General features: G+C 39.0%; 2 protein-coding genes across 2 annotated transcripts; one reads left to right on the forward strand and one right to left on the reverse strand.

The window, feature by feature from the left end:
* Positions 1 to 27: 27 nt before the first annotated feature.
* Positions 28 to 15,176, reverse strand: LOC124629950 (leucine-rich repeat transmembrane neuronal protein 1-like). Its single transcript, XM_047163635.1, has 5 exons — positions 14,729 to 15,176; positions 3,434 to 3,620; positions 2,775 to 3,333; positions 2,583 to 2,662; positions 28 to 2,438 (listed from the first exon to the last, which is right to left on the reverse strand). The coding sequence occupies exons 1-5, from the start codon at positions 14,734 to 14,736 to the stop codon at positions 2,232 to 2,234; spliced, it is 1,041 nt and encodes a 346-aa protein (XP_047019591.1). The 5' UTR covers positions 14,737 to 15,176; the 3' UTR covers positions 28 to 2,231.
* A 2,628-nt stretch (positions 15,177 to 17,804) lies between these two features.
* LOC124633420 (E3 ubiquitin-protein ligase MSL2) lies at positions 17,805 to 21,154 on the forward strand. Its single transcript, XM_047168637.1, has 4 exons — positions 17,805 to 18,611; positions 18,944 to 19,153; positions 19,270 to 19,444; positions 19,546 to 21,154. The coding sequence occupies exons 1-4, from the start codon at positions 17,895 to 17,897 to the stop codon at positions 19,812 to 19,814; spliced, it is 1,371 nt and encodes a 456-aa protein (XP_047024593.1). The 5' UTR covers positions 17,805 to 17,894; the 3' UTR covers positions 19,815 to 21,154.
* The last annotated feature ends 1 nt before the right edge of the window (position 21,155 follows it).

Here is a 21,155-nt window from a genome sequence, read left to right on the forward strand (position 1 = left end):
TTAGTGTGAGTAAAGTAAACAAAGTGCTATTAGTAACAATTTTTTATTACTTATCACAGTGAAGTCTACCTAAAGGTATCTCCACAAACAACAATTATTATTCATGATTGTTGTAAAAAAAATATATATGTGGAAACACCTTAAAGTTACATAAAATGCGTTTTTTTACAAAAATAGCAGTTTTTATTATAATGTGTTATTATGAATAAACAATTCATCAAATCTTTGGCAAAATAGCAAACAAGCGTGATAACTAGTAGGAATTGATATTCACATTGTTTTTGTACTAAATGCTAATTATGTTTATTAGCCCTCGTATTTATCTATTAGTCATCTGAAGTGCAATTTAATTTCACAATGAATTGTGTCAATTAATTGAACATCTAATAATATGCAGTAACATTTGTTTTCTATATATTTTCAAGATGTTTTTTTAATTTTGCCGTTAGTGGATAAAACCCTCTTCATATAAGGTGCTTTAATATTACCTGCCAGGACTTGAATGGAGGGTAGTATTGCGTTTATAGATTACAATAGTAAAGAAATTTCGTTTCCCGGAACAGTCAATTCAATTTGAGACAGTAAACAAGTTAAATTAACATTGGCTCTACTCTGCATAACGTGGTTCACTAATTACGCGCGTAGTGTTGCTTCGTCAATGAAAACAACTGCTATCTCTTTCTATCTGTTCTGCAAGAGTGGCAACGCGCAACTCTACTGGATGGTTTTAAACTAACAAATTAAGTCAATTTTATACGTATTTTTTTTGTATGAAAAAAAATTGATAAATAATCAATTATTTATCTTTACTATTGTAATCTATAAACGCAATACTACCCTCCATTCAAGTCCTGGCAGGTAATATTAAAGCACCTTATATAAGAACCCAATTTTTAGGATACTCAAAATGGGTTATGGAATTCATTGAAATAGTTGTTCACAAGTCATAAGTTCAGTAGGTAATCTTAATTACCTAGGCATATCATACATACAGACATCTTAATCGGGAAACTAGATACTTATTAAAATATCTCAAATTCAAATCAGTAAAACCACTCAGAAATATACATTAGCTCAAACTCACCTATAAATACCTTACGCCCCACTATATTGATACAAAATTAAATTAATTTTGTCAACTTATACAAAACATTTATTTGCGACTTTATCATGTAGTTACATGGCCGTACACGGCGTTTTTAGACTGGCGGATTTTCCGCACTACTCGTTCTAAGCGGCAAAAATCTGTCGCGCATTTTTTCATCAAGTGGTAATGCTCGGAAAAAACCGAGCGGAAAGTTCGTCAGTGTGAAAGCGCTGGAATTCTTCACAACTGAATAAACATACATACCTACCTACTGAGTAAACGGCACAATGTTAAAACTAGTCAGCCTTCAAAGCTTTGAAATAGTATATTACAATATAAATCAGTAAAGTAGGTATTCCATATACCTAACATAGGTTTTGTATGTACAGTCAGCTTCAAAAATACATGAACAAATCAAAATTTTCAATACTACTAAACACCATGCCGTCGATAACATACAAAATATTCTTTTTTTTTTACTTTATGGCACTTGTGTTGTTAAGAATTAACGTTATTACTTGTTTTGAAGCTAACCATACTTACTAAAATGAAGACAATATTACGTGAATTTAGGTAATCCTCTTACCTATCTGCTTATTACCTATATAATTATTATACTGTACTTAATAGATCTTTCAAAAGAACAATTTCATAGCAGGAATCTGTCATTTCAGGAAGTTCATATTGTACATCTGTGCTAAGATAAGCTGGTGCGTTGGTATATTTTAAGACAATGAGTGTATTGAAATGTTCGTTAGTCTAGCACCAAATACAACACAGCACCTCTAAAATGAATTTTATTCTTGTCTGTGTTGTCGTTTCATTTGCACTTGCCGCACTTGCCTAACACTATATAGTTATTAATTTAAATATCCTTATCATAAGTGTTAATTTAAAAAGTGCCAAAATATATCTTTGGTTTATTCAAAATCAATACCCTGAATATTCACCATCTCTTAATAAATTGGACGCATTTTACCTAATCATGAATCACAATCATGGCGAGCGTATCTCGACATTTCTCATTTGTTATCTGTTTCAACTTCTGTTCGCGTATCATCCTTATTGCGCAGCACTAGCTTAGGAGTGAGTGGCACGCTATCTGGCGCGTGTGGCAAGAATGTAGATGTGAAGATATGGGTAACTATGAGATGTCTCCAAGGAGGACGGCGGTGGCGTTCTTGTCGGAGTCGGGGGGCGTGGCCTGCTTGATCTTCTCGGCCTTGGTCTTGGTCTGCGCGACGTTGTGTCGGTGCATCACGTACAGCAGCAGTATGAAGCCGACGAGGAAGCCCGCCAGCCCGCCGCCTATCGTCAGCCAAGTGCGCCGCGACGCCTTCGAACTTTGCACCTGAAACATTTCAATATTTCAAGTAAGTCGACAGGTATAGTTATTAGTATATGTATCTACTTGATTTATGTCAACGCGGCCTTCGTCTGTCTGGACAGAAGAAAATGTTTGCCTTTCTTGAAAATCACTGTAAATATACTTTACCTGTAAGTAATCTGCTTTACACCGGTGGTACGTGGCGTTATAATTCACCATGTCGTCTGGAACTGGACAATTCTCGAACTCTGCAACATGAACAAGAGCGGTTAGATTGATATTTTGTTATCATTCCTAATTATTACATTCTCATGTAAGTACATGTAGGTTTCATGGGGCATTACTTTATATCATACCAACCTCTAGTATTGAGTCTTGAGTAATCTGCTAATAGGAAGGAAACTCGCTTTTCCTTCAGCCACAAAACAGCAGGCCTCATGCTGCAGAGCTTGATGGTTCCTATGGAGTCCGTCAAGTCCACGTTGACAAGGTTGCACATCCTTGCGAAGTGGTCGACACTGAGAGCCGCGAGGGGGTTGTGCGAGATGTTGTAGAACCGCAACTGCGGCAGGTAGCCCCAGTCTGGCAGATTCTTTATTTTACAGTCTGACACATCCAAGAGCTCCAGTGGCGCTTTGATCGGTCTCTCTATAACCAGTGGCTCTATAGCCTTGTGAAATATCGGATTACTTCTAAAATACAACTTCCTCAATGATGGCAGCTGAAATATCGAGTTGGGCAGCTCTAGTATGACGTTGTTAGACAAGTCTAGAGTCTGCAAATTTGTGAAGCGCGAGAGTGCGGTTTCCTCAATGTTGTAGATGTGGTTGTCTGCGAGGTACAGGAACTTGATGCTCGTGTAACCAGACATCATTTCCTCGGTCAATTCCTGGAGCTTGTTATCACTGAAGTCCAGGATCTGGAAAATACAAACAGTTAAATTATCGGGTGAATTTAGGTCAAATAACAATGACAGTAAAATAGATAAGGAAAAAATAATAATAATACAATGAATTTACCTCAATGCCGCTCTTTAAATTAGGTATCTTATTGAGCCCCCGGCCCGCGCAGTGGGCCCCGTACATTTCGTACGCGTACTCGTAGGTGCAGTGGCGCGGCTGCGCTCCCAGTGCTTCGATCTCTGTCATCTCCTTGCTTTGTGTGCACACGCATGACAGCGCCATCACGAAGAATATTTCGTATATTCTGAAAAAGTAACACATCGTAATTAACACAAAGGCCACAGCTGAATTAATATAAAAACTGGCCCTCGCAGCCGTAACGTGTAAACTCAATAGGTAGTATTTGATCAGATGTATGACTGCATAAAAATGTGTATGTAGCCCTATATGTGCATGTGCATTTTTAAAATTTTGGCCGAGTTCGGCGTTAGCCGACACCGCATATTTTTTCACACCTTGCGTTCCGAAGAACTCGTGACGAACGAGGTCCTTTCGTTAGTACCAGCTGGACATCATGGATGAGGTACTCAGTCAGTGTGACTCAAATCTGCACCTCAAACACTGAGGCGCACTGAAAATACGCAGCTCCAAGACGCTGCTGTTCAAGACTCTGCTTATGGCAGACCGAATGCCGTCCCGCAGGAGGGATGAAAAGGGAGAGAGGGGTCTTCAAGATACGATTAAATTGTTGAAGGAGACTGACCCAGACGACGTGCTAACTTTCGTTACAAAGGGATTGCGCAAGTTGCCCCCGGTCATTTTTGACCACGTCGACGTCACCAGGCCGCTAAAGGACATCACGAGTATGAGGTCTAGCCTGGGTGAGCTGCAATTGAAGCTGGAAGCATCGCAATCTACCATCAGTGATGTAGCAGAACTGTGAATGTAGGTCACACGTGCCTGCCAACAGCGACAACACACGCCACGGACAGGTCATCGCATCGCCGCTGAACGCCGCTTCAGCAAAATTGTACTCGTCGCCGGTCGCCGCCACTCCTAGCGATGCTTAACTGTGCCCCGCGTCTCCTTTCGTCGGGACGCCGCGCCGATGAATGCAAGCACGTTGAAGCCTAGACATGTTTACTCGTCTGTCGTAAAGAAAGATCTCGTTCAACCGCAACCCAAGGCGGAATTGTGGAAATCCACGGTTCATCTTGAACCTGGGAACTGAACAAAGGGACGGCTGATGCTGATGGTTTTATCAAGGCGGAGAAGAAAAAAGAAGAAACCATCTATTCGAAACCAATGCAAAAACTGCATTGACGCTAGGTATATTTATTATTGCGGGAGGTTACGAGCCACCACGCAGTGCAACACGAGACCGCCTACTCATGTCAATACGTAGATTTTTAGTTGATTATGTAGGTATAGTATTTTTTATGGGCCCTAGTAGCCACATTTACATGAACAGGATTAAATAAATATGTGTGTAGGCATGGTATAGAGATATAGGTAAAGATGAGATGTGTAAGGACGGGAAGCAGTGGGCTGATCTATTTCTTTAGGTACTCCATTGGACAAGGTATCAGAAGTTTATCTTATACTTTTCCGGTATATATCTAAATCTACGTAGATTTAACAATTTTCGTATCAAGGTTTAATGTAATAAGAAAATAATATAAGTAGGTAATATTGTAAAGCTGAAGAGTTTTCATGTTTATTCTACTTTTTATCCAGTGAACATTAGTTTCCACTGAAACAAAGGAAAGTCTTTTAGGTTATTGACTCCAAATTATCTATTTTCTTGCTTGCTATCGGCAAATAAACCAGTGAGTCATCGATTAATCATTCAATCAATTTTATATTAGGTACTCGTAAGTGCCAATTGTTTTATTAAAGCTGCCAACTTTACAAATTACTTCTTGAATTGGCGTTCCTCTTTGAATTGAAAAACATTTTCCTAGTCTAATCGAGCTAGTCTGTCTTCTGTGGTTCTGATCGTGTATTTACAAATACCAACTAGAGCTTACAGCGACGGGCTGGATTAATAAAATAAGTTACAGGTCCATGAGGTACACCTGATGTCCTGTGTGTGATGTGAGGTACACCTGTGTAAGTATCAGTATGTAAATATTTTCTACTTAGATTATTCTTTACGTACTTAGCTGAGTTATAAATAATGTCTACAGGACGTTCTTCTAGATCATTTATATTAATAGCTATTGTGAGTTCTGCATATCGACGCGAGCGCATCTCGGGGTCGCCGGGTCAAATGAAGGATATTAACATTTTTCTCCGTATGGGTTATCAGCTTTCCTGACCTTAGATTGCTATGTTGCTGCTACCTATTTGTAGGTAGTTTCTTTCGTATTTCTTTTAATATAACTATCTTTTTTACACCCGAAAGTTTTGGTATTTCCATGAGATAAATTGTTTCATCATGTAGAAATGGCTGGTATAGTAATACCTACATTCGACTTGATTTTATTTATGGCCTGCAATAATTTACACTGAGGAGCTTCAATGTCTAAGTACTTAAAAATCCACAGAAAGCTAACCCGAAGGTTAAAATCAAGGGGAGTCCAAAACTTGCATTTAGTAGCGCGGTAGTCGGTCAGTAAATGGCAAGGAGAGACTCCATAGCAAGATGACAAAGATCGAAGCACTGAGAGCGCAACCGCGCCACTGCACCTACGAGTACGCGTACGAGATGTACGGGGCCCACTTCGCTGGCCGGGGTAGTGCTATAGGTCTTCTTCTGTTCTTATATTACATATTATGCAGGTACTGTGTACCTACTTAAGTACTCTGAAAAAACGGTTCTATAAACTTATAAATACTATCAAGCAAACAAACAACTTTCCTACATCTTGCCTGTAGAAAAGTGCTGTGAGTGATGTGACCGTGTTTCAATTTCCACATTTGTTACGAAAACACTACATAAACCTATTTATATCTTAAACACATTGCGATAAAAACAGCATAGATATCATCACTGATAGCGCTACGTTATCATCATTAATTATAAGTGCTTTATGCATGTAAAGCGGAAAATGTTATCTTAAATAGCACAATAAAGTTAAAATTAAGAATTGTTTAGAAATTTCAGAAAATGAAATTGTGATTTTTCACAGACCACTTAATGATACATACTTATATGCATGCTACAATAGCGGCAGATTTCTTATATCTGCATGTAACATAGATTTTACCTACATCATCATCATCATCCTCCCCCTAGCCGTTTTCCCAACTATACCTATTGGGGTCGGCTTCTAGTCTAACCGGTTGTAGCTGAGTACCAGTGCTTTACAAGAAGCGACTGCCATGCCTGACCTCCTCAACCCAGTTACCCGGGCAACCCAATACTCTTGTTAGACTGGTGTCAGACTTATTGGCTTCTGACAGATTCTAGAGCCCTGCCTCATTGTGCTAAACGGCACAGCCTTGCGAAGGGTGTTTAAATTTAAATACTTGGGACATGTGCTGACCCCTGACCTCAGGGACAATGATGATATCGAAAGGGAACGGAGGGCGCTGGCAGTAAGAGCGAATATGATAGCTCGCAGGTTTGCACGTTGTTCTATAGACGTAAAGGTTACACTTTTTAGGTCATATTGTACCTCTTTCTACACGTGCAGCCTGTGGGCCGACTATACTCAAAAGTCTTACAGTGCCCTCCGAGTCCAGTTTAATAATGCTTTCAGGGTTCTGATGGGGCTGCCGCGATTCTGTAGTGCATCGGGGATGTTTGCTGAACATCGCGTCGACTGCTTTTACGCTACAATGCGTAAAAGATGCGCATCCCTGGTGCATAGACTACGTGACAGCGCCAACAGCATCCTTAGCATGATCGCTAGTCGGTTAGATTGTACTTACGTCAATCATTGCAGCGCCATTTGTCATGGAATGGCGCTGCAATGATTGACTTTTGTGAGAGGAGTCTCTTTTTAATTTGATTTTGGTTTTCTGGTAGTTTTTAAGCATTACTAACACTAGTGTATAAGAATATTGTTACTAACAAAATGGACACCATGGTCTGAAATAAAGAAATTTATTATTATTATCTTGTATGTCTCTACCAGACCTCGGGACTATAGAGTCCCGAATTTTTGGGAGGCGAACGTGGGGCCGAAGCCAACACGCTGAAGCCCTTTTGAGACAACTTTAATGAAATGGTGACACAAAACCGACGATTATCCCTGTATACACTATAGAAATGTACCCAAGGACAATCCCCGGTTCTGTGCTAAACTATTGCTAACTATGGATGAAAACTACTTGGGCTATTGTGATGGGATGCTAGTGGACTAGGAATGGGGAAACTACGGGAACTATGGCACCTGCCGATAACAATGTAATAAATACACGTAAAAATGGCAGGTGGAGACTCGCCAACTCACTTACTGGGCCCCCGGGAATCAGTCGCTAAATCGCAACAAGGGGGCAACACGTACATGAGCGGCTGAAGGGTGAGGATACCTCGGCGGACTTTAAACGCAGATCACGCGCTCCCTGTGGGTCCAGCATCACCGGCCCACTCGCCACTTACCACGAGGCACCTACCCTCCGAGCGGGCTGCTAACCCTACTCTAGCGACTCCACTCTGACCGGCCGATGAAGGCAAGCCAAGAGGCGGGAGACCTATCCCCCGTCATGCTTCACTCCGGCAGGCCGGAGATGGGGGACAGTATACTCTCCCTGGAGCACTCGGATATATAGCCCCGCGGGGTCGCTACTCCCCGTCATCCGCCTCAGATGCCCTGCGGGGCTTATTATTATTATTATTTGTATGTCTCTAACCGACCACGGGACTACAGAGTCCCGGATTTTTGGAAGGCGAACGTGGGGCCGAAGCCAACACGCTGAAGCCCTTTTGAGACAACTTTAATGAAATGGTAACACAAAACCGACGATTATCCCTGTATACACTATAGAAATGTACCCAAGGACAATCCCCGGTTCTGTGCTAAACTATTGCTAACTATGGATGAAAACTACTTAGGCTATTGTGATGGGATGCTAATGGACTAGGAATGGGGAAACTACGGGAACTATGGCACCTGCCGATGACAATGTATTAAATACATGTTAAAATGGCAGGTGGAGACTCGCCAACTCACTTACTGGGCCCCCGGGAATCAGTCACTGAAAAGCAACAAGAGGGCAACAGGGACATGAGCGGCTGAGAAGGGTGAGGATACCTCGGCGGACTTTAAACGCAGATCACGCGCTCCCTGTGGGCCCAGCATCACCGGCCCACTCGCCACTTACCACGAGGCACCTACCCTCCGAGCAGGACTAACCTTGCTCTAGCGACTCCACTCTGACCGGCCGATGAAGGCAAGCCAAGAGGCGGGAGACCTATCCCCCGTCATGCTTCACTCCGGCAAGCCGGAGATGGGGGACAGTATACTCTCCCTGGAGCACTCGGATATATAGCCCCGCGGGGTCGCTACTCCCCGTCATCCGCCTCAGATGCCCTGCGGGGCTTATTATTATTATTATTAGGACGCCAATGGCGACGTCGCCGGCTACATATCCAAACAGTTAGTATTGAAATGTATGGAACCTAACTCACTTGGCGACGGTTTGGCAACGTCGCCAAATTGGAGGGGTGGCCACGAGCTACAGTTCCCTACGTGGCTTCTGGCTACCGTGGCAGCTTGGAGACGTGGCCACAGTTGCCACTATAATGTACACGGTAAAGCGCACCTCCCTCACACAGTCGCCAATGTGGTCGCCAGTCAGCGTGCAATTTTTTTACGACGACGTAAACAATTGACTATCGAGACGCCATGGCCACTCGACTTGGCGACATTTGGATGCCAGAAGTAGCCAGGCCTGTGCCGCTGGCGACGTCGCCATGGCGTCCTAGTGAGGCAGGGCTCTCCTACCGACCTATTTAATTAGTAAATTGTCTAAACCTTTTAAATATTGAGATGTTGACCAACTACATGCAATTAATGGTACCTAAATAGTGAAACAGGCTTCTCACTGCTCAGCTATTGTGCTTTTGCGCTACCAATGACTCCTGAGCCTTCCAATGAAATCTAAGCTTGGTTTATAACATGACACTTATTGCACTCCACACAATTATCAACATGGATACGATTATCATGAGCGCAAATAGTACTAGCAATTAGGGTCTCATGTCACGGCCAAGATTCAAGTTTCTGGGGCCCGATTCTCTTAAGTTAATAATGTCAAAATCGAGTAGAAATCGAATCGCAATATGATCGCAATAGCAGTTTTAACCATATCGGGCATTCTGCTACTAATAAAAGACCAATCGTATTCGATTGACATTTGATTGGTGTGCGATTGGTCTGCTATTTTGGTGATTTTGGTCCATACGGTAGTTTGCTGTACAATCATTTTGCAATCGTAAATCATTTGCAGACAAAATGATTCATTATTGAATGTCAGAAAAGGATAAAAACTTTTATTTCAAAGAAAAAATAGCGGAATGCCACATACGCTTCAATCGTAATCGAGTCGGGATCGGATCTCAGTCGAATCGAGTCGAACGTGAATCGTATGACGCTTAAGTAAAATTAGGAGAATCGGGGCCCTGGGTCTTTGCCCTGGTAACATGATCCTCAAAGAACACTACCTTGTAGATGTCGTGTTGTTAGCGGGAATAACCGGCTGGGAATTCTTCAGACAATTCTTATTCTGTTCTGATCGAACTATATCAGCGTTTGAAAACTTATTCAAAGTTTGGAAACTGGGATTAGGTACATAGAACTAAGGTGTTTCTGTTTCATTTGCGGGTCTAGCCATAAAGCGTGCAGACACTGTGTTCGTTGTCTTAAGGATTAGCATAATTAGAGTAGGTCAGTAAATAATAAAATCCAGCCTAATGCCGAAATGTTTTTTGCCTACTTTTTCCAGAAAGTGGGTTGAGTCTGATTAAGTGATGAGTCTACCTGCTACAAAGTAAATAAGTACCTTAAAATTACTCGTTTGATTACACACATTACGATGGCGGTATGTGAATAAACACGGAAACAGTTTCCTGAAACAAATATCGTTTTTACTGTGCTCTGTCCCACACACCTGTAATTTGTTGACGTCATATGGTGACATTGTAAAATTACTTGGTGATTCTTACTTTATGTTAGCGGAGATAATGAAAATAATGGGGGCTAAATAATATGAAATTAGATGGGTTAAAGTAATGCAATAATAAGCGTGGTGCACCGGGTAATGAATGGAATCCTCGTGATGTGTCAAGCGGGGCGAGCGCGGGAGTCGCGCTCTTGTCACTTCGCTCACAGCCGCTTTTGTTGATGTTGTTATAGTTCGGCCATTCAGAGAATGCGTTCCTGACACGTCGCGATTGAACTGACGACGTAATAACATTCATTGATTATTGATATAATAATGTTGTTTTAATGCTCCTCAATTGTTAAAACGGTAAACAACCAGCAAAAATATTTTTATCGTAACTGCAACGCCATTGCAAAGTTACGTCGTCAGTTCAATCGCGACGTGTCAGGAACGCATTCTCTGAATGGCCGAACTATAGGCAAATTGCTACTTGCTTCCTACGTGCTGTGATACATGAAAATATCTCACACACCGTTGACATCCGGCAGGTATATCTACCCACAGAAATCACAGGCATCATTGCCGCGTACGCGCACGTTATCGAAAATTAAACCAAGTCTGGTTTTATTTAAAATGTATGTCTGTAATGTTTACTCATCGTTGTCTCAACTTATAACAGTATAGATAACTTTATCAACTCGTTAATCACTTTAAAAACAAACACCGTTGCAATAACAGAGAAGAATACTGCAAGTTTACCCATGACCTTATTTTTAATCGAACATGTAATTGACCATGTCCTAAATACGATGAAGATTTTTCGTCAAAACTCTATGGCAGGTGTAATTCTTGATAGTAGGTACTTTGTCTATACAGATAGACAGATAAAATGTGTTACTAATAATTTGGCGACGTTCAAGATAAAGACCAAGGTGAAGAAAATGAAAAGATAGGCAGGTGGATACATGAACGTGAACTGTCGTCAGTTGATAACGGCTTTTTATTTCTAATGCTTGTTTATATCATAGTTAAGCCTAAAAGATTCATGAATTGCCTAATAGTTTCCTATCAAATTGATAATAAGTTAGAATGTATGTAAGTATATAATATAAGCGTGATCTGCCTAGTCTTTTTCCCAAATAGGGACCTATGTTGGGGTAGGCTTCCAATATTTTCTCATGCAGCAGAGTGCTGCAAGATATATGCCTAATGCTTCTTAATATTTAACGACTCTGAAAGATATACAACAAATGACCCTATTTTAAAGCCTCATATTGGTCACCCGTCCAAAAATGATTTATTTTCTTTATTTTGATTCTGTTATATGGCGCTGCAGATCGACACTGAATTTCCACGGATTATCACAGATCTGCAAACAACGCTAAAGGCAAATTGTTATTTATATCACACCAACAGTTGTAAGTAGATGAAGTCATAAACACCAAGTTTGGCGAACTGTCTCGCAATATGCAAGGGTCTCTGTCAACCGTCTTAATTGTGCAGAGGTCAAATTAATTCCGTTTAATTGTGTACTCGGGCTCTCCGAGCCTCGAGATAAGACGGGAAAATACAAAAGTAAATGATTCACTGCAGTTATTGGAACAATAACACATTCCAAGTAGTCCGATGTCAGCTAATTTCTTGTTATCTATTTCAACTTTCAGACCGAGGCTGAAATGACTCTACAATCTTGAGAGAAAAATGAGGTATCTGACTGGCTGGAAACTTCAAATGGAATAGATATAGATATATATGTAGATACACTAAAAAAAAATTGCCAACCATGGGTCAACTGTCCGTCGACTGTTTAGTCTGCATTACGTGGTACCTAGGTACTCTTATTGTTACTTGAGTTTCTTCGATTTCATTACTATGTCCTTATCCAAAATGATCCAGTGACATTTCAGGTTATTGTGCTAAGCGTGAGCCGATAGGTTCATTCAACGGAAGCTATTGAGAGACACTCCTGCGCAACGAGCGTGGCGGCCCCAATTGTCTGATTGATCTTTATGATGCGTCCACGCTCCACGCCCCTGCCACTGTTCCAGAAAGGATTGATTCAAGTGCACTATTTTTAAATTTTGATTAACTACCTTCCCAAATTGAAATAAGTAGGTAGGTATGTAATATCCCACTAATTCAATGATTTTCAAATTGAACTTCTGTCATGAATGAAATAAATAAATAAATTAAATTGTGATTATATCATCTGCCTAGCCTTTTTTCAACTCTTCCCATCAGCATATCTTAGGGTTGTTTGTCTAACCGGATGCAACTGGCTTATTCATGGAGCATGCCCTCCATAACCTCCGCAACTAAAAGCCTAGTTTTCAGAGTTTCGGACTTCTGTTTTCTATTTTATTTGAAATGCCTTCCTACACACTTAGGAATTCTTAATGACAAGACGGTCACCCATTCAAGGACTGACCGCGTCAAGAGTTGCTTTACCTCAAGATTGTACAATCTCGAGTAGCATTACATATTAAGTACCTCTTTATATACATAGACATTAGGTACCTGAAAGCCTTTAAAAAGTGTCCTGGAGGATTCTTTAACTATGGCAATAGACGTCCTTGGATGCTAAATCTGACGAACACTGGCCTCATTTTTACTAACAAAACATTTTCAGGTAATTCAGCATATAAACACTGAGTACGAACCATATCTCGGTATCGATGTGACTTCTTTACGAAATAAATGTAGCTGTGTATGTAGATAAGATCAATGCGTATTTCGTGTGATGACTCAACCGGAACGTGGTGTAATGCGTGACAATAGTATTTTTCAGGAATTTCATGAATACTTTCCTCCTTTGACATTCAATAAACAAACAACTTAATCTTTAGAGAGGATAATTCAACTATGAACGCAGCTTAGGCACCTACATGAATAGTTGTAATAAACTTGCAGGTTTTTCCTATATTGGTAGGTACCCATTTGAATAAACAGTTTCATAATGAGACATAAAATAATGTTGCCTAGTAAGTAAAAGAATAGCTAGCTCTACGTGAAGAAACAATGCTAAAAATACTTTGGCTTATTTACTCTAAGAAAATAGTGCTACAGTGGAGGTAAATACCGGCCGCCCTATCTCAACACCGCTGTTCGTTGGTACCTATACCGAAGTAACTATTAAGGTAACCTGAACTTATACTCAATGTGTTTCTGAATATGACCTATGCTAATGACATTGTACTTTTCACTATGACACCTTTGTTGTTCTTTTACACAGTCTGTCTACATCTCTATATTCTTACTCTCCTACTTCGGGTCTGCTGGAAGAGATTTCTGTAGAAATAAGCAGTACCTTTGTACTATTTTATGTTACTTCCTCTTCTTTCGTGTGTCTTTACTGTGTACATAAATGGTTAAATAAATAAATAAATAGGTAAGGTAGTTTTCCCACTTATCTAGAACATTGGTTTTAGAGCGACATTGGGTGAATGTTTTGTTAGACCATTAAGTAAGAAGAAGTATTAGTAATTTTAGTAGTAGTTAATTTAAGTTAAGTAGTAGTAGTTAATTTTTTTAAGATGACAACAAAAATCCCCAAGCCTTTCTGGACTGAAGAAATTCAAGTAGGTAAGTTGTTTGCATGCCAACAGCTGAGAAGCAACCGTAAAGCAGCTTCAGCAAAGATAAGACTAGGGGTACCTAACCAACAGCTTACTGGACTGTTACATCGTGAGCTTCCTGTTACAGCCTTTTTATCCTCCCACTGCTGGGCACAGGCCTCCTCTCACACGGAGAAGGATCAAGCGTTAATAATGGGCTTCGTGGGCTTATGATAATAGGTATAATGTTGATGATGATAGGAACAGTGATTCTAATTAATATCCAATTCTATTCAGTCACAAAAGAATTGCTGGCGGCACTGTCACAATCATCTCCAAGATATTCTGTGGCCAATGATATCGAGTTTACATGCCAACGTAGCTGCCTGTATCAATTTAAGAGGTATCTAAATACTTTATTCTTTGATTGCACAATCTTAGGAACATTCGTTAGTTGGATGGGGTACCTAATTAGGTACCTATACTAACGATGGTGAATTATCGAACGTTCGAAAACTAAAAGTGATAACCATTTAGTAACATTTGTAGGTAATCGAATTCAAAGGTCTAATTTAAAAGGAGTCTTCAAATTGTGCTCATTTGACTAAACTTAATAATTTCGTAGGCTGGTTTGACGACCTGTAGAATATTCCGGAGCGAAGGCTGTGAGAATATATCTGACAGATTTACCTATTTGGATGAAGGATCCTTATCCTATCCATTGTGGGCCTCAAACAGAGTGATTTTCCTTATGCTGTTCTCTTAGATTTATGAGAATAACAAAAACATGAAAAAGAAGTACCTGAACATCTTGTCGTTTCCTTAATTTATTAACTCCACTAAAAACTTTTGATTCAATAAAGCACTTGGTGGGTATCACTTCACCAGCACATATTCACAACACAAGCACAACAGATAGAGTTGAATATCGCGATGCACTACAATCGGGACACGGACTCGCCACTAGGGAGCTGCAATCAGCGACGGAAGACATTCGTTGAATTGATTCAATTAGAGCCACAGAGCAGCGGCTCAGATGTCGCCCAGAGCCGAGAGATGCTCCTGCCGCGGCGGTGGATCAACTGATAGTGACGCTGTAATCTTTTATCAGAACGTCCTTCTGCGCCTAAGCACCCTGTGTCTAGTACCACCACTAGTGTGAGACAATGACGGCGCGGCCGCGGCCGATCGTTCGGGCCAGATAGGTAGCTACCACAATGCGATACCGCTCATATCTGAATGCTCCGATTGGTTCGTCGATTATGTTTATTCTGTAATAGTTTCTCTGTTTGTCAAGTAAATGGACGTCTTTGTTTTGATATGATGTATATATTGAACACCGATAAGGAGTCCAGTAATGAATTTATAACGAGCTCATTAGATAAGTACCTACTCGGGTATTTACGCGGATTGACAAAAAAAATGATAATTAATAAGCTTCTTAATTGCACAGTGACGAATAATAACAGTTAACAGTTAGATAAATCTATTTAGGCCAGGCTGCCTAAGTTATTCTGCTGGTTTCTACATTTTGTATCTACTTAGTTTCATAGCTACTTGTATCGAAACGAACTCTTTAAGTGCTTCCAATTGAATAATAGCTTTATAGCGCAAGAACGGTCGATTTCGTCGTCTTGTCATATTCGCATGCTGGGAATCCCAACTGTTAATTAGACAAGGAATGTGTAGGTAGGTCGGTAGTTATTTAAACTTTATGCTGGCCAAAACTGGAGGAATAATATGTCTAGGCGTTCCCACGTGATGTGAACTGAAATTGTGTCTGAATTTTGAGATACATTCATCTATAGTCGGTATATATGTTATGGACCATGTGATTAATTCGGGCATTATTTATAATGCCCGAGCATTATGAATAATGTCTAGCTTTATCGGGCCAAGTGATTAATAACTATCTTAACTTCATTATTTATCACATTGCACGGGCATTATTATATTGCTACATGATAGTTGGGCAATTTGATAATGAAGCTATATTTTATGCGGTGCGAGGGTGGCAGATGTTCTAATAAATAAATCATGTTACTTGCTACATATTTTATGATTATTGTTTTAAATTATATGTTCTATTTTAATGGGAAATTATAAGTCTAGCCACAAAATTATTTATTGGACAATTGTCATCTAATTTACTAACTCGGCCTCGTTTTTCTTGATCTCATTTTTCTTGGCTCGTTTTTTTTTATGGTAGAATTTAATTTGGATTCAAAACATTGTATTAAAAACTGAACTTAGTGACGAAAACGAATCGCTGCAAAACCGACTCCACGTAGTCTTGTCTGCCCTACCCCTAGAGTGCAATTCAAAACCGCGTAGGCGCGGAGGGGCGAAGCGGCCTGCGAGCTGAGGCGCGGTAGTTGAAGCGCTCGCTGCCGCGGCTGAGGCTGGCCGGCTGAGCCGGCCAGTAAGCCGAAGCTACGGTGGTGAGCGTGAAAACCATCTGCCACGTTAAGCTCGCATGGGACCGCCGGAGCCCCGCAGCGCCGGAGCCGTGACAGAAGCCATGCTTGCTGCATGTTGCATGCTTACTTCCATCACTCTGTCAATTGATATGGGATGTGTTATATTTTAAACGTACTGAGTAAAAAAATTAGAAGCTAAATAAATATATTTTATGATGTCATTTAATAGTATTTCAGAAGTTTACTTTAGCATGCTACAAATTTAATTGTGGCTGACTTAGTAATTTAGAAGGCAACATACATTTTTGGGGGCGAGTAATGATATTAAAAAGAAGCCTGTTTAAATAGCACCCTATTTTAATTATATTTTCTATGTGACTTTTATTTAGAGAAGCTAAATAATAAAAGTTAATTATGCCAAATAATGAGTCCGATCGCTTAAACTTTAGTTTATTTTGTTTTATAATAATAAGTCATTTGTATAAAACAAAGATATGTTGTAAATTTTTTGTTTTAAATTTAATTATATTTTATGTTATGTTTTTAATATGACTTTCCTTAACTTTTAAATGCAAAATCTAGTGAATTTTTAAGGCAGAAGTCCTTCATAATTAATCCAAATCATGAGGCTGATTATTTAAGTGGTTTAATATTTAATTTATTTTAAGTTAAATGTCAATAACAATAAAAAAAAATGAAATTAAATATGTTTGTATTACTTTGCCCAAACGGTCACGGGCAATATGTATAGTGCCCGGTCAATTTGATTATTTTAATAATTATTATCAAATTGCACTCTCATATTGGGCATTATTCATAATGACCGGGCATTATGTATACTGCCCAATTTATCACTTGGTCCATAACATATATATACCTATCCTCATATCGGTATATGTATCCTACAACGTATTAATTTTCATTTTTGAAGCTAAACATTAAACTATTACGAACGGGTCAGTTATCATTATCATATACTTAGTTAAACGGTACAACGCACCCTTAATGTAACTGTAAGACAAACACGTTTAAAACGTATCGTTATCAAAGATGTGTTGTGAAAATGTTTTATCATCTCCTATATATTGATCTGAAATCTGAATTATCTAAGATTTGATTTGGTTGTAGAACTTATAACGAAAGCCCAGTCCAGTCTTCAGTCTCTGCATTTTTTAAATTATGGCGCGTGAGCGCGCCATTTCAGTAGTGTTGCCAGATGTCAAATTAAGTGAAGCTAAGAAAGTAAAGCAGTGTTATGGATAATTATTATAATTGAACAGAATTTCAAATGAATACTACTTATATAACCCTTCTTTTTATGGTCCAAAACAATGTAATTAAAATTAATTATTGTTTTATAGAAATATAACTCGACTAAACTAATACATCTAACATCCCTATTTTATTACTAATAATTTTGACATTTGACAATGACAGTTTTGAGTTTCACGAGACGTTTGCGGCTTTTTGGTTGTGTAGCACCTTGGTGTAAACAAATTAATTTATAAATCAGTAAATGTTCTCCTTGTTACGTTTTCTGTAATAACAATGAATGCCACGAGTTTATATGTTTCTACTTGTCGCTTAATAATATTGGCTGACGCGGCAGACAAGTCGTCATGGACAGATTTGTTTCGTTTAGTTCCTTATTTACGACAATCTTTATCTTGTACAGTGTGTGGTAACTTATTGAAGGAGCCCTATACACCAACGAGCGCCAGCTGCCAACATCATGTTTGTAAAAAGTGCAAAGGTGGAAGAAAAAAACTAAAGCCTTCTTGTAGTTGGTGCAAAGATTATGAAAGTTATGGTGAGAACTTACAACTACGTATACTTCTGCAGTGTTATAAGAAATTGTGCGAGTATTTTATGGGTACAGACGTGTACAAAACATTATTGGACGAGGACGAAATTGCGGCAGGAGTTAATGGGGGCACTGTAGCCAGTTCAGGCTTAATAGACTTAATACAAGAAGGGGCTGGGTTTTCTGACGACTATAAGAGCACAGCGGGGCTCTCTAAGTCGGCGTACAGTATCTTACCTTGTGTATATACTAACTCGGCCGGTACACAGACCCACGCTGCGTCTACATCCAGTAACTCGGAAACTAGATCCTCTAAAGGCTCACCAAACTCTAGGTCAACCTCTAATGGATCACCACTGTACTCTGTTATGTACGCAGGCTCAGGAAATAAAATTACTATTAAGAGAAAAAACATTGATGACACAGATTCACATGAATCAGGATCAAGCCGGGAGAGTAAAGTAAGTAACATACTTACATGCATTGGTTGTTGTATTGAATATCGACGCCTTAGAGTGAAAACCTCGTAAGTGCAAGAGATAACTTTTCAGGATAAGGATTGGTATTCGATATTTTTTACGATTATCTTCCAAGAAATGCAATAAAAAAATATTGAGAAAAAATGCATTCTTCAGGATAAGGATTAGTATTCCATATTTTTTACGATTATCTTCCAAGAAATGCAATAAAAAAATATTGAGAAAAAATGCATTTCCGAGGTTTTCATTCTAAGACGACGATATGAACAATTGTATGGGGTAAGGAAAATAATGATTAACTTTTTTAATTTCAGTCAAATCAATTAGGTTTTAAGAAGCCATCAAATAGGTCTCGCAATTCCGCCAGTAGTAAAAGAAAAGGTTGTAGATGTGGCAATGCTACGGCTACTCCAGGCAAGTTGACGTGCTGTGGCCAACGGTGTCCCTGTTATGTGGAGAGCAAACCATGCACTGAGTGCAAATGTAAAGGCTGTAGAAACCCACACAGACCTGACGGGATGAAGGTAACTATTAATCATGTATATTAAATTAAGTAAATATTCAGAAATAAAATATGTCAAGCAGAGACAAAAATTAATATTTCTTTAAAACTAACAACTGTTTGTACTAAATGTTCCAGGTTCGGCCGCATATACCTCAACTAGACAGCATTCAGCTGACTCTAAACACTAACCCTGACACGTCACCATCATGCTCAGGTTCTTTGGACAGCCTAGATACTGATACCCTTACCATGGAAGCCATGGAAGAATCTCTCAATTACACTGCTGATCTCAAGTCTTCCAATATTAAAGGTAGGCATAACACTTAGAAACCCTTTACCTTTGTAGCATTTTATCCATTCAAGTTCTAAAAGGAAATATACTTTTAAACCATTAATTCACTACTGTTACAGTATACACAAGTCAGCTACAAGAGGTGTCTCCATCCTTACCTGCCACCATTATGATGGATGAAGAGTTTGCTGGCTCCGGAGAGGAGGAGATGAGCTCTCCTCACGAGTACGCGCTCGCGTCGCCGCACGACATGCATGACATGCACGATATGCATGACATGGACGACATGCATGACATGCACGACATGCATGACATGGACGACCGCGACCAGTCGCCGCTGTCGCCCTCTTCGCATGACGTCAATAGTGACATCGAGGTGGATGTATGACACCAACTCTCCCTCGCGAGTGACTAGAACTGCCTACCAACTTGCATACTGACACTAGTGCTCAGAATAACTCTGCAGTGCTTCTCTGCCTCCTGATAGTCACCGACAGTGGTACTGCTAGTCATATGCGTGCCTCACTGGTATTAGCTGTAAGTTTACGTTTGCACCGTAGGACAGTTTCTGTTGTAAGCTACAGTATAAATTATTGTATTGCTGCTGGATTGATAGCTGGAACAATTCTATATCTCGTGTGATTGGAATTATTTGTTGGGTCCATCGAATTTAACATAATAGACATTGTGTGTTTAGGTTTAGCAGATACTTAACTGAGTACTTAACTATCCAAAGTATAATGTCTCATGTGGACAATGAGAAAGAAATATTCACTCATTAACATAGAGATATAGTTAATGTTAGTATTCCTAATTTGGGTTAAATTATTATTATGGATGTATGATCGTAATAAGAATACTTAGTGTGACTAGCTTTTACAATATTAGCTTGATAGTATTTTACTTTTTTAATTCTGTATCATATATTTTACTAGATTTATATTTTAAGATATAAGATATATGATTTAAAAATATTGAAATGGTCTTAAAATGTTGTATTGTTTTAGTGAACTATCTCATAAAAGATTCAATGGAATCACGTTTTTACCCAAACCCTAAAATTACGTTAAATGCATAATTAACTGCGTAAGTAATAAGTATGTGTCACATCACATAGGTATCTAGGTTAATATCAAAATGAATGAATTGTCATTCCAAAGATTTCTTTTAATTCTCGACTTTCGAAAATATTATTTATTACCTTTACTTGATACTGTTGTATATAATTATTTCTTAGACTTGAACATAGAGCTGTTTTACCATGAATAATTGAATTAAACCAATTTGCGTAATTCATTCCTCTATAAATGTTGATGTCGCGTCGTTTTAAAATCGTTTCAATATAACTAGCAATCAAGATATTTTTTATGATTTACATATGATTTTATTATTTAATATAATATAATACTTATAATAAAAAGACATGAAGTAACTATTAAATTAAGAACAAAATGATTATTCTGAATTGTTTCCATTAGTTGTCCACAATATAATATTATATGAATAACTACAAAGTAAACTGTGATATTGCTGTCACCTTTCGTTTGAAATGTCACAATTTGTTCCGCATAGAACTTTGATAATTATATAAAATCATGCTTAGATTAATAACGGCACTGGAGTACAAAAGTTTTATAGGTCTTACCGTAACGTTAATGTCGAATAATATAATAAAGCAATTATTATCGTCTCGTCAGCAAACGATGAAATTAAAAGTATTTTTTGTTAC

Source organism: Helicoverpa zea, chromosome 1, assembly GCF_022581195.2.
Source record: "Helicoverpa zea isolate HzStark_Cry1AcR chromosome 1, ilHelZeax1.1, whole genome shotgun sequence".
Classification (NCBI taxonomy): Eukaryota; Metazoa; Arthropoda; class Insecta; order Lepidoptera; family Noctuidae; genus Helicoverpa; species Helicoverpa zea.